General features: G+C 47.0%; 1 protein-coding gene across 3 annotated transcripts in view; it reads left to right on the forward strand.

The window, feature by feature from the left end:
* ICA1L (islet cell autoantigen 1 like) overlaps positions 1-14,219 on the forward strand; it is a 388,686-nt gene that overhangs the window by 277,923 nt on the left and 96,544 nt on the right. For all 3 annotated transcript variants that reach the window (XM_085648962.1, XM_085648961.1, XM_085648963.1), the window contains one exon: positions 13,640-13,738. In XM_085648962.1, coding sequence (XP_085505088.1) covers positions 13,640-13,738 — 99 coding nt within the window. The remainder of the gene's footprint in view (positions 1-13,639; positions 13,739-14,219) is intronic.

Here is a 14,219-nt window from a genome sequence, read left to right on the forward strand (position 1 = left end):
GAAGGAAGCCTCTGAACTTCAGTGGTATGACCAACCTCCTGGATGCACCAGGCTTGGGGTCTCTAGCATCTGAATACAGTAGCCCTTCATCCCAATACACTCTATGGGTACCTTGAGCATTCCCTGCAGCCTCAGCAGCAGCCAGCTGTCTGAGGGGTTCAAGAGAGGGGCAGTCTAATTGAGCCTGCCTCAGATCTGCCCTTGAAGGTCCCCCTGTCCCAAGAAACTCAACCTGATCAGGTTCAAGTTCTTCTAGGACAGTTCCTTCAGGGCTCTCAGAATCATCCTCCTGGGAGGGCTGATCCACCACCTGAGGCAGGGGGGAAGGCACAGCCTTAACCCTACTGCTCTTTCTCTTGGGTTGTGACTGGTCCATAGTTTCAGGATCCGGCACTTGTTCAGTGGTGCACTTTTTGGCCTGTGACCTGGTCACAGCAAGGACATGTGCATCTATCCCCAGCATTTCTGAATGGGTCCTATACTCCACTTCAGACCAAACTGAAGTTTCAAGATCATTGCCCAGTAAACACTCTACAGGAAGGTCTGAACTAACAACAACTTTCTTGAGGCCAGTTACCTCTCCCCATGAGAAGTTAACAATAGCCACACTATGGGAGGTAGTGGCATTGCTTGCGTTGGTCACTAGGTAATTCTCACCTAGTATGATCTGTCCAGGGTCCACAAAAGCAGGTGTCACCATTGTGACACTAGCCCCAGTGTCCCTGTAGGCCTGAGCCATTCTTTGGTTGATAAAAGGAGTCTGTCTGTACTTGCCCAGGTTACTGGGGCCTACAGTAGAGGACAAAGCTAAGTCCCCATCACAGATCAGAACAGCCTGAGTAGGTACTCGGACTAGGCCAGAATCCTCCTCAGTTCCCAGGGTTAACCCTACTACACCCTTTTGCTGGGAACCACCACTTACAGCTGAACTAGGGGGTACAGTTGCCTTAGGGGCAATGGTGGCTGGGGGCTTATCCTTTTTGGTGCACTCACTAAACCAATGTGAGTTGGACTTACAATAGTTGCACCATGGTTTCTTTTGGCCATCTTTCTTTTTATCCTTTTTGGGACCACCCTCCCCCTGAGCCTTTTGGGGGCCTGGTGAAGACTTCTGGTCTTTTTGTTTCTGATCATTACCCTTCTGGTCTGCCTTTTTCTGATCACCGCCCTGGTTCTGGTTTTTCTGCTTAACTCTAGCCCTGACCCATCTATCTGCCTTCTTTCCCAATTCTTGGGGAGAAGTCAGATCAGAATCAATCAGGTGTTGATGCAGTAGCTGGTTTTGACAGTTGTTAAGTATTTGTTCTCTCATTATCAAATTATACAATCCTGTATAGTCCTTAACCTTACTTCCCATTAGCCAGCCTTCCAGAGCCTTAGTGGCACAATCTACAAAGTCAGTCCAGTCCTGAGTCTGTGTCTTCTGGGTATCCCTGAACAACAACCTGTATTGTTCGGTGGTTAGGCCAAACCCATCAATCAGAGCACTCTTCAGGACAGTGTAATTATCTGCATCCTCATCACTAACTGTGAGGAGCTTGTCTCTACCTTTCTCAGAGAAGGAGAGCCACAAGATAGCTGCCCACTGACTTTGGGGTACCTGCTGTACTTTGCAAGCTCTCTCCAAAGCAGTTATCCATTTGTGGATGTCATCCCCACACTTGTAGGGAGGGACAATCTTGCTCAGGTTTCTATTATCATAGTGCCTGTCTCTATCCTTAGGGATATTGCTGCCACCAGTGGGTTCTGACCCACTTAACTTTTGCTCTCTAGCCAGAGCAAGCTTCTCCTTGGCAAGGGCAAGTTCTTCCCTCTGAATCCTCAGATTAGCTTCCCTCATTCTGGCTTCATGTTCCTTTCTCTCAGGGGAAGTCATTCCCCTGTGAGAGGAAACACTAGAGATGCTAGAGACATGGGAGTGGATGGATTCCCTTGAAGGGGATCTGTCCTTCCTGCTTCTCTGTGTAAGCCCACTTGGGGGTCTGTATGGGGGGACCCCATGCAAACTCCCATGTAAGCTTAGGTTAGCCTGGCTAAATCTTCCTACTTGGCCCTGGCTGTCTACCTCTTCATCTGAAGTCCCATCTGACTCATCTGTGGTGGGTAGACCCTCCTTTGTACCTAGGGTACCTGCCTGTGAGGCTTTAAGAGCATCATACTCCTCTAGGAGTTGTCTTAAATGAAGGAGGGTAGGGTTTGCACCCTGTTTTATTCCTCTGGAGGTACACTATTGTCTCATCTTTTGGAATGTTAGAGTATCATATCTAGAGGGGGTCTTCTGCAGACCTGACCCTCCTGAGAGAGCATCTACTTGATCTCCTCCCAGAGACATGATCTAGTGAGGGTGTGGTGTGTGCACCTACCTACACTAGTTGTTTCTACTAAACCTCTCTGGTAGTTGTAGTCAGGGTGTGTTACTCCCTTCAACCTACAACTACTAAGTCCAGTAGGACTTAAGTATTATAATCTATGTTATATGTACCTAGACAATATCTGTGTGATCTTTCAATTTAGTATCTTAAGATTACAATGGTATTACAACAGCAAGCTCAGATCCCAACCGCTGCTCACCAATGTGAGAAGTTGGCCTGATGTATTATGTCACTAGTTCTAGTGTACACCTTATATCAGTCCAAATACCCTTATGGTGATTGGTTGTAAAGTCAACCTTATAGACCAGCTATCCTAGTGGTAGCATGGACAAGAGCAGTCTTAGGCTAAACTCTGAATGGCATGTGAAGCCAGCTGTGATACCATATATAATCCCTTGAATACCAAATGAAAGGACACCACAACAGATATATATATAAAATAAAGTGTATTTATTCTAGTCAAACCCTCAGCACTCTTTATGAGATTAGAGGTAAGTACAACACAGTCTTATTTAAGCATACATTAAGTCACACGGGTAAGTAATACAGTTAGGCCCTAGGGGCCACGCAAACCATATACTAAGTAAGTGGTATAAGGACCACTGTCACGGAAATAGGATAGGCCTAGGCCTAGGGAATCGCTGGGGCTACACTATACTACCAAAGGTTAGGAAGTGGGAGGCCCACGGGATTCAGGTGCAGAGTGGAAACACTCACGCGTAATGCGTAAAAGTCAATAGCAATAGTACAGTTTAGAAATCAATAGATTTAGGACACTTCCGGAGTAGCTAGGAAGTCGAGACTGGAAAACTAGACACTAGGATAGTCACTATCCTGATGAGCACCGGAGTACCCAAGTTACCTAGCCCACAGGCTGCGGGTGCATAGGGGTGAAGTTGCGTCGGGTTTCGTCGTCGACTCCTATGGATGCCTGAAGAAAGATGCTGACAGGCAGTCAGTGAAGAGTGTCCGGTGGATCCCAAGGCTGGGATCAAGAAGAGAGGAGACCTGCAAGCAGAAGGGACAGAGTCAAGGTCACTAGCCAGTGACCACGTGGAACCAGGAAGGAACCAGGTGATGTTGTGAAGATTGCAGGTGAAGGTGAAGCTTGTCGCTGCAGCCAGGAGGACCAGGAAGCGTCGAGGACGACCAGGACCAGGAGGCGAGCTGTCCCACGAAGGCTCTTGCTGTCGGCGGCGTCGAAGTTGGACTAGGACTCACCAAGCCTTGACAAGCGGAACCCACGCAGAACGGAGGACTTGCTTCTGGTGCAGACCAGGAAGGTCTGGGGTGCTTCTCTTTTTCAAAGGAGCAGGAGCCAGTCTGGAGGAGCCAAACCAGCGATGAAGATTTCAGGGTGCGTCGTCACAAAGGCCACTAGCCAGCGGGCAAGCAACCGGACAGACGCGGCAAGCAGGAAAATGCTGAAGGGCCCCACGCAGAACTCGTGGAGTGTGGGGGGCTGATCTTCGGTGCAGATGGTGCTTGGGGGTGGGGCTTCTCAATCCCCAGTGCACAACTTCGAGGGTGCCTCAGAAGCTGCGCTTGAAGATACTAGCCACTTTTCCCAGGTAGCCGGTCCCACGTCGCTCGTCGCCTCCACGGATCTCAGCTCTGCTGTGGATGTGGATCAGGGTCGGAGAAGTCTGGAAGTCAAGGCTCTGGTCGGGCTCTGCAGTCGGTTCCTCGTAGAACTTGGTCAAAGCAAAGGGTAGTCTCTTGATGGTTCCTGTTTGCACAGGGTAGCCACTCCTTGGCCACGAGGGAGATTCTTCAGTCTTCTTCTTTCGTCGAATGTCGAAGGTCCAGAGTTTCTGTTCAAGTTGCAGGTTCAGGATAATCTAAAGTCTTGAGGCCCAACTCCTACTCTTATACTAATCTGGGGGGGCTGGGATACCTGCTAGGTCACGCCTTATGGGTGGGACCTGGGAGGGGGTGGTTACACCCACTTCCCTTTGTCCAGTTTCGCGCCAGAGCTGGGGCTGGAGTGCCCCAGCGCCGGTTTGAACTGGACTATGCAAGGAACACCTTGTGTGCCACAGGCATGTCTCATTCCTTTCAGCCCACCCTGCCCCAATACACTAAAGGCTGTCTGGGGAGGTGCTAGCACCTCCCCAAGCAGGAAACCTATTGTCCAGGCCTCCCTGGCTGGGATCACTCCCAGCTGCAGGAGGTCAGACTTGTCTCGTGGCAGCAGCATCCATTTTGTGATGCTGAGGCTTTGGTCAGAGGCTAACAGTGAAGTATGATTTTAACATGTCTTTCCCTCTAGAAGGGGGGAATAATATCCTCATGTCCAGAAATGGTATGGGGGTATTATTCCACAGTGTTAGACACCTTACACGACATGTTTCGATAAAGCCAAACCATAGTTACCATAACCGTCTAAGATTATAAGGCACTTTAAGAGTATATGGTAGGCTATATCGTAGAACAGCTATAAGGGCATGGTTCCGAAAGCTGCAGACAGGCTCAGCTCATGCTAGAGCACCATCTCACATGTTACCAAGCACTCTGCCTCCAGGATTGTTAAGGCCTGCCATAGGAGTGACTGATAGGTACACATGTGTCTATATGTAGGTTAGGTATGGGACTACTACACCTAAGCAAGGGGTGATTACACGACCTTGCCCCAGCTGAGTGATCAGCCAGTTGTGTCAAAATGGAAGGCCAGGCCAGGGGTGGCATAATACATGCTGCAGCCCCTGGTAGGCCTAGGGTACACCTATGCCCTGGGTACCTAGGGTACACTGTACAGGGGCCAATAAGGTGATCCTATCCAAATGGGTTATGCACCTAAAGTACATAGTATTAATTTAGAGAGAGAACAGCAGGGCTGTGGGTCTGATTAGCAGGCCCACAGCCACATCTAAGTCGAAAACCAGTAAAGCAAAAGCAAAAAGTGGGGGTGAACATAGAAAGCAGACCCTACTCTCCTACATGCAGGAGATAACTTTAGTCAAGAGAGGTTCCGAGAGCAAGCGGTCCTCTAAAGGGGAGGAGTCTGGTAGGGAAGTTAGGTCTGGAATTTTTGTGAGAAGGGCGTGTCTGATCTGCAAATACCGAAAAACCTCCTCTGGTGCAAGAGCATATTTAATTTGCAGTTCTTTGAATGTGAGAAGTTTGCCCCTGCAGATTAGGTCTCCTATGTTTGTTATGCCAATGGTGTCCCATTTGTCGAACCCTTTGTGCTGGCAGAGCAATCCCAGCTTTTGAGAGGACCACAGAGATGTAGCTTTTGTGAGTTTATCTGCCCAGCCCAGGCATTTAGTGGCCTTATGCCAAATGGCTACGGTTTGTGACATGGGCCCCAAGTAGCATCCCCTTCGAACCTTGCTGTAGAGAGTGCCTAAATGTCCTTCCTGCCCCGTTTGATAGTTTTCTAGTTGGAAAGACGGATTCGACGGGGAGCTGTAAATCCAGTGGTTGATTGCCACTAGTTGTGAGGCCCAATAATATAGGCCCAGATCTGGCAGGGCAATCCTCCATCATACCATCCCTTTGTTAGCTTATGGAGGGCGATGCGAGGCGCCCCCGTCCCATAATAAAGTATGGATTTGCCCTTCGATGGTGGTAAAATAATTATCAGCAATTGCAAACCGACAGTTTTGAAGTACATACAAGAATCTAGGGAGTGCGAGCATTTTAAATAAGGCTGCCCTTCCCAAGAAGGACAAGGGTAGCGACCTCCAGTGTTTGATGTCTTCTTGTAGCCATTTGAGGGGGCCCAGAAGATCTTGATCATAAAATACCTTGGGATTAGGGGTGATAAAGATACCTAAGTACCTAAAACCCTCTGTGGCCAGCTCAATCGTATAACCGCGAGGCAGCCTAGGTGGGGGGCCGTGTAAGACGTACAGTACAGATTTGGACCAATTGATGGTGTAACCCGCATATTTGCCAAAGTTAGTAATGGCGTTTAGCAGGCGGTTAATAGAGGCCCGTGGGACGCCAAATATACTAGGATATCGTCAGCGTATAACAATATTTTGTCTTCCTTGTCTTCACTCTAGCGCAGTCCGCGTATCGAAACGTCACGTCGTATCCAGTGTGATAGCGGTTCAAGAGTCAACGCAAACAGTAAGGGGCACAGGGGACAACCCTGTCTGGTCCCTCTTTGTAAGGCAAATGTCCGTGACGTGTGATTATATACTCTGACTTGACCAAGCAGCGCAGTGTAGAGCAGTGCCACCCACTGTCGGAATTGTGGACCAAAGCCGAACCTTGCCAAAACCTCGAAGAGGTAAGGCCATTCTATCGAATCAAACGCCATGGCGGCATCCAATGACAGTATGACCGCGTTTTCTTGCAAGTATGGCTGCCTGCCTAGGAAATTGTGGACTCGACGAATGTTTAAAGTGGTATTATGGCCCGGTACAAACCCCGATTGGTCTTCATGGACCAGTGAGGGGAGGATTGCGATCAGACGGGACTCGAGGAGTTTCGCCAATACCTTGGCTTCTGAGCTTATTAAAGATATAGGCCTATATGAGCCGCAGTTGGTCGCTGGTTTTCCGGGTTTGTGTATGACAACTATAGAAGCTAACCTTTGATCTAATGGAAGGATACCCTGCTCCAGACTCTCTTCATACATGTGTTTTGGGTGTGGAGCCACTTTTAGGGCTATTCCTTTAAGGAATTCAATTGGAATTCCGTTAGGCCCCATTGCCTTCCCCGAATGGATGGCAAAGATAGCTTTACAGATCTCTTCTGCTGTTATATCTGCGTCTAGTGCTTCACGGTCACTGTCCGAAAGTGTAGGTAGGTCCATTTCCTCCAGGAGTTGACTTGAGTCCTATGAGGAAGTGGTGGTCTTGGAGGTATATACTGCCTCCAGGTGGTTTGCAAATGCTTCCACCACCTCCCGAGGTTCTGTCACTCACCTCCCATCCTCAAGTAACATTTCAGGGACCCATCAAGCCGCCTGTTCTCCCCATTCCAACCACGCCAACATTTTACCGGCCCTATCTACAAGCTGGTACACCCTATAGCGAGTATTGAGGAGTCTCGCCTGGGTTTTTTCACGTGCTAGGGCTTTGTATTCTAGCTGTTTGTTCCGGAGACTATGGGCCGTGGCCTCAGTGGGAAAGGCATTATGTTCCGTTTCTAGTTGGAGCAAGTCGCTTTCAAGTTGAGTCAGTTGTGCATTTTGATTTTGAATGTATCCGATCTTCAATGCTAGGGCGTGCCCCTCAATCACTGACTTGTGGGCCTCCCATATAGTGTTTGCCGAATCGACAGAACCGATATTTTCAGTAAAATAATGGTCAGTGTGCTCAGCAAGGTCGTCTTTAATATCTGGGATCGTAAGGAGCCATGGATTAATAATTATAGGGCCTCGGGTATATCGCCGGTAAAAAGTGAGTTCAACCCTGAGAGGGGAGTGATCGGAAATACCTCTTGGGAGCCCACGGGGGTGTTGGAAGTGACCTATATCTGCAAGGGAGGTAAGAAAATAGTCAATGCGGGACATACTTTTGTGTGCATTGGAGTAGTGTGTGTAGTGAACTATAGTGGGATGCAGCATGCGCCAAATGTCAGTAAGGCCCATTGCTTGGGTGAAGTCTGCTATATACGTGCTTCGGCGGGGAGACGGTTTCTGGGGGTGCCTGTCAAGCCTCTCGTCCATTGTCATGTTGAAGTCTCCTCCTAATATAAGAGTACCGGGGGGAGATCTATCAGTATCTTACCCAGGTCTTGCAATGCGGTCTTTCCCAGCGCAGGTGGAAGATAGTCCGATATTACATTTAGTGGCCTACCCTCCCAGAGCGCCTCCAATACAGCGAATCTGCCCTGTGGGTCGGCCCACATGCGGGTAAGAGTGAGTGCCCGATTTTTACGTATAAGGATACCCGTACCCCTGGATCCGGATGTAAACCCTGCATGGACCAGAAGCTTGTATCCCCACCTGTTGAGAGCCTTACAACTATTAAACACCAGGTGTGTTTCTTGCACTAGTATCAGGTCTGGCGATTGTCTCTTAAGGTAATGCAGGACCACTCCCCGTTTATTTTACTGCCAAGACCATTCACATTCCATATCAGTATTGACAACTTTACTTGCCCTGTGTCTGTCATGGCGGGTAGTAGTTGAGAGCAGAGGGGGAATGCAAAGCGGTCTTTAGTGGCATGCCTATTAACCCCAATTCTTGAGAGCGGTACAAGATAAAAGTAGCGGTGGAGCCCCCCCCAGTCATGCCCCACCAAGTATGTAGGTGGTGTCAGCAGTCTAGCATATTGATCTGGCAGAGCTAGATTCACTAGGATGCTCTGTGCGAAAAGAACTACAAAATGAAAACCCCAACTACCCCCCCACCCCGAACCCTCCTCCTTGCCCCCCTGCCAGTGGAATTTCAACTTTCCACTCCCCAACAAGGCAGAGTGCCTGTCACCCACCCCTCCATGTGTGAGGTGCTTGGCCAACCACCTCCACCCCTCGCCTGGTCAACGTAATATAGTCATGGTACACTTAGGAGCAGTCCATTCTAGTCCAATCCATTTGCATGGTTGCGTGTTGACATTGAACTATTGAGGCGTAAGCTCAGTGCAGCCAGTGCTGCCTCGGATACAGTGCCGACAATCATGTGGGCCGCAAGTCCTGGAATAGGAGAGTATATCTGTGGCCTATAGGTGTTGTTTAAAGCAGATGAGGCTCGGCGGCTTGAGTCAGAGTTTCCTGTCTGAGTCTTCTCCAGAATGATTCTCTCTTGAGGAAGGAGGGGCGCGTTGACTATTGTTGGGGCCCCTGTTGTTGCGACCTTCCGATGGTCTCCCCACTCAATGCCATCCGTCCAGCCACTCACAGGCTTACTCCGGGGGCAGTAAAAAACATGTTTTACCCTCGTATTCAACCTGTAGTTTAGCCGGGAACAGCATGGAGTATTTAATGTCTTTGTCGAGCATTGCTTTTTTTAACTGCTGTGAAGCTGCGTCTTTGTGCCAGAACCTTAACCTTAAAATCCGGGAAAAAGGTAACATTCGCGTTGTCAATTTTCAACGGAGGTCCTGCCCCTGCACTTTGTTAAATAACATCTCTGTCACGGAAATGAAAGACTCATGCAATTATGGGCCTGGGAGGGGCCCCGGGCTTTGGACGCCCCCCGGGAACTCTATGGATCAGTTCGATAGAAAAATAGATGGAGAGACATTTGGGCTGGAGTTTGTTGATCACCAGTTCTTTCACAAAGAGGTCCGTGGCCGGTCCCTCCGCTCGTTCAGGAACCCCTAAGTTATGGATGTTATTCTGCCTCGCCCTCCCTTCATAGTCATCCAGGAACCCCTCCATTCTTTTTTGCTGAGCTACCTGCTGTTGTAGAGGAGAGGTGTCGGATACAAGAGCATTCGTAGTGGTTTCCACGTCCTTGACCCTGGAGTCCATTTTCTTTAGGTCCGCTCGCAGTAGAGTCACCTCAATGTTTACTGAATCGATACGGGTCTCCAAAGATGTCCATACTTCTGCTATGGCCTCCATAACATCTTCAAGGGTGAGGTTTTTAGCAGAAGGGCAAGGCTTTAAGTTTTTGGGGTCGTCTCCTGGCGTTGTGTTGATGTCTTCACCTTGTTTGTTCCAGGCAAACAGCTACCTCAACCAGAGGTGTCCCGGCGCTCTAGCGGTCCAAGCACTGGTCCCAAGCTCTTTCCTAAAGCCGGTCTATGTATCAGCTTGGCGGAGTTTCCCAGGCAGGGCGTTCCACATTTTGGCCGTCCTCACTGACGCGTCTGATCAGTCTCGCATCCTGTACCATCTGAAGGCGTCTAATCAAATATTTAGGAAGGCCAAGATATAGTCCATTTGCGTAATCCAGCCTTGATGTCACTGTGGCATGGACTACGGATTTGCGGCAATCTTCTGGCAGAAAATGTAAAAATTTCCGGAGATTTCTGTTTGCTAAAGCATGTAGCAGAAACCTGCTGAATTTGAGCCGAAAAGGAAAGATCAGCCTCCCACTTCACGCTTACGTTTTTAATATTAGTGGCGGGGGTGGGCCCATTTCTGACGGCCACCACAGATCTGGTGTTGGCGCTGGGCCCTTTCCAAAAAACAGCACCTCTGTTTTTCCCGCATTGAGTTTTAGTTTGTTTTTATTCATCCATAATGCTAAATTTCTCAGACAACACTTAAAGTTCTTGAAGGCATCTACCGTCTGCTCTTGAAAAGGGAAAACCAACTGGGTATCGCCAGCGTAAGAAATCGCCTTCAACCCCCAGTTGGCAATCAGAGAGAAAAGCGGAGCCAGGTACAGATGAAAGAGCAGAGGGCTCAGCGCTGAGCCCTGAGGAACATCATACCAAAGGTGTTTAGGCTTTGATTCAAATGGTTGTAGGGCGACTCTGAGTACGATCGCTCAGATATGATTTCAGCCAGGCCAACACCTTCCCCCCGAAGCCTATGTCCTGTAATCTCTGAACCAACATGGCATGGTCGACTGTGTCAAATGCTGCACAAAGATCCAGGAGCATCGATGATGCCCCTGAATCGAGCGACCCTCTCACTGAGTCAGCCGCCTCGAGGAGAGCAGTCTCCTTGCTGAAACCCGCCCGGAATCCAGATTATGTGTCATGCAGAGAGCCCTGGCTCTCAAAGTTAGTCAGTTGTGACTGGACCAACTTCTCTGACATTTTTCTCGGCGCGGGCAGCAATGAAATTGGCCTGAAATTATTGAGATCTCCGGGGTCCCGATTTGTTTTTTTCCTCAAAGGGAGAAGGGTTGCATGTTTCCATCTGTCTGGAAAAATGCCGGATTCAAGGGAAGTGTTCCAGATAGGAGACCGCGCACCAATAAGAGTATGAGGCAACATTTTCCAAAGTTTAGGAGGACATGGATCATCTGGGGCGCCTGATCTGCATTTTTGAATTTCTGCCAACGCATCGTGCTGCAAAATTGGCGCCCCAGATGATCCATGTCCTCCTAAACTTCCCTCCCTTTGCTGCAACTGTTCCCTCGTCTTTAGCACCAAGAACCCTTTAATCTGTATCTACAAGCTCTACACAAACGCAAAATGTTACAAGCCTATCGAAAGGGCATTTACATTGGAATCACTTTTTAGGAACCTTAACTCGCAGTGTCACAGTTTTGTATTTCTTGCATTGACAAACAAGTAACATCAGCAGTCTGAGTACCTAGAACTCTGGATGCTTTTTCCTTTCTCGTGCAAGTGACTCATTTTGATGGAATTTTCTATGTATATCAGAGCAGAACTCAGTTTCAAAGAGGGCTGAACAATCTTCATAGCTAGGTGGGCTCCACCACTTTCCTTGCACTGCTGTCGGGTCACCAATGTTAATCGCCAGGTATTCGCTCAAAATATCTCTTATAATCAGCTGTAGAGGAGGTATATATGAAAAGGTACTCCTTTCAACATGTTTTTGGCCCCACCAAGTTTATTTTCTGAAATCCACAAGATACATACACTGCTTTTCCATCGTATTTCCTCTTCTCTGCCACCAGTGATCTTCACCAATGATGAAAAAACTGTGAAATGTAGTGGAATAGATACAAGGTGACACTCTGAAGGACAGCAGCCAAGGGGCTTCTCTGACCTTCCTGGGAGCCTAGACTCCCTTACACAGTGAGCTAGTAGAGTACACCCTCAGAGGACAGAATGATGAATATGGCTTCAGCCTAGGAGGTAGAGGTAGATCAAGAGGAGACCTGAAATGGTCCTCCAAAGAGGAGTAGACTGGGCCTGAAGTGGGCAGGGAGGCACAAACAACTGGATAATGCCCTTGGTGTGAGGTGGCCAGATCTGCAAAAACATTATATAATTATCATTAGGCATTTAATGACATATGCCACACTCCTCAATGGTGTGAGAATGTGGCAGGCAGACTGTGCTCGTCCTTCCACAGTTCATTATGGGAAGGACACTTGTCAAAGGGTAAGGTGGATTAAAAAAAAAAGATTGCTGCAAAGAGGTTTTCCCATTGGTGATTTTGGGGGCAGATATCTGAACACATCAAGTAAAACCATGAAATTCTCAGCATAGCAAGCAATTCTATTGACAAGTCAGCCTAAAATAGACTGATTGTATTCAGGAATAAATCCTCATAGAGTCTCCCTGCTATGTATTTTGGTACCGTGCAGTTCTCAAATCCTTAGAATGGCACAGGAAAATATTTCATAAGTGTAAGCAAATGCACAAGCGCATCATTTGTTTCTTAGTTCTTTTTTTCGTTTTGAGACCGTTTCAAATTGACATTTCCAATTGTGCGGTCTGCCTACGCAATTTTGAGACTCAAGAATAAGATCAGCTGCCGCTCATTGCGTGTTGTTCTTCAAGCATATAAGCAAAGGTCAGTGACAGAATCAATCTATGTTTCAGAATTATGGGGGTATAGTAACCGCAAACAGCTTCAAAAGAAGGAAAGCTCTTTTTGAGATAGCTATTACATCTGTGCTCTGGCACACTGCTCCTTCCCTTGCAATTGGAAATGGGCTTTGTCCCTATATCTTGATTACAACTTGCACAGAAGCACTTTACACCAGATCAGAGCCAAAAACCATTTACAAGCCTTTGGCTAGTTACATCGTGGGAGCCTGGTTTATGACAAGAAGGGCGCAGAGAGCCCCTACTATGGTTATTGATTAGCCATAGTTACATCTAATAGGGACTGTTTTTTATTATCTTCAGATTGTAATCAATATATTTTGGGTAACTGGAAAGTTTATTTTTATCAACATGTCATTTTTGTATCTTATGGCATAAATATACTAATGAAGAGATGTGTGATGTAATATGTCCTACAAATGTACTATAGTGACCAGATTTGAATTGGCTTAATTTATTATTTAAAAAAAAAAAGAAAAGACAAAAAATGTTTTTGACTCCTCTTTTTAAGGTATCCTTAAAGGATTCTTTTTTCTAAGTTAAAATTGTATCTAGTTAAAATGTGTTTTAAGACCACATTATCGCTATGGTAATATAAAAAAATCTTATGAGGGAGAATTATTTTTTCACTTTTTGCATCAGGTGGTTGATGAACTGAAAAGCTCACAGGTGAGTTGCTTAGTCTTCCTTTTGTGATTTGCATGGTCTCTCGTTCCATATAGACTGAATTCTTCTTGCACATACTCTTTACACAGGTTATCTTAGGAAAGCTGGTAAACTAAACTACTTTTGGTTGTATGTACATGCTGTCTCATAGTATCAGGTTGGTGATAATGGATTACTCATGAACACTGTACTTTATTTTTAGTGCCTTTTTAATCTGTTACTGCTTCTCTCTGCTAAAACATTTTTTAATAATTAAATGCTTTCTCTTTTCAGATTGGTCCTCCCAGCCAGTCTCTGCACCTCAGGCTTCTTATCCACAGTCTGTTAGCCAACCAATGCTTTCACAGAACCCACCAGCAAGATCAACCAAGCGTAAGTGGTCCTACAGGATTATGTGCAACTAGAACTGCCTCGTTGGGTATTTGGGGTGCACCATGAGAAATGATTGCTGGGTCATGGGTGGGAACATTTGCATGATCTTTTGGAGAGAGAAGGTTTTTTTACATACAGATAGATGCAGGATGAGTCGTAGTTCTAGTGATAATATTTATAAAGTGGTTTCTTCTATTGTATATTGGTTGCAACCAGAAATTGCAAATGCAGCAAACTTAGATATTTTATTCTTGAATCTTTGTATGATGACCTGGACACTGGAACTGTGTAATTCTGTGGATGCGTGTTTTCTACATAACTACGGATTTACCACACTTAACACATAATGCAAAATCTGCTGAAATAGATGCAGATAGCGCAAAGTGCCAATTATTACTAGCTTCTATCAATCGAAAGTTACTAAAAAACAAAAAAGTGCCACACTTAGTACCACTCAGTGAGTGACCCTTTGCAAAGGTTA

This window comes from Triturus cristatus, chromosome 3_2 (genome assembly GCF_964204655.1).
Source record: "Triturus cristatus chromosome 3_2, aTriCri1.1, whole genome shotgun sequence".
Taxonomy (NCBI): Eukaryota; Metazoa; Chordata; class Amphibia; order Caudata; family Salamandridae; genus Triturus; species Triturus cristatus.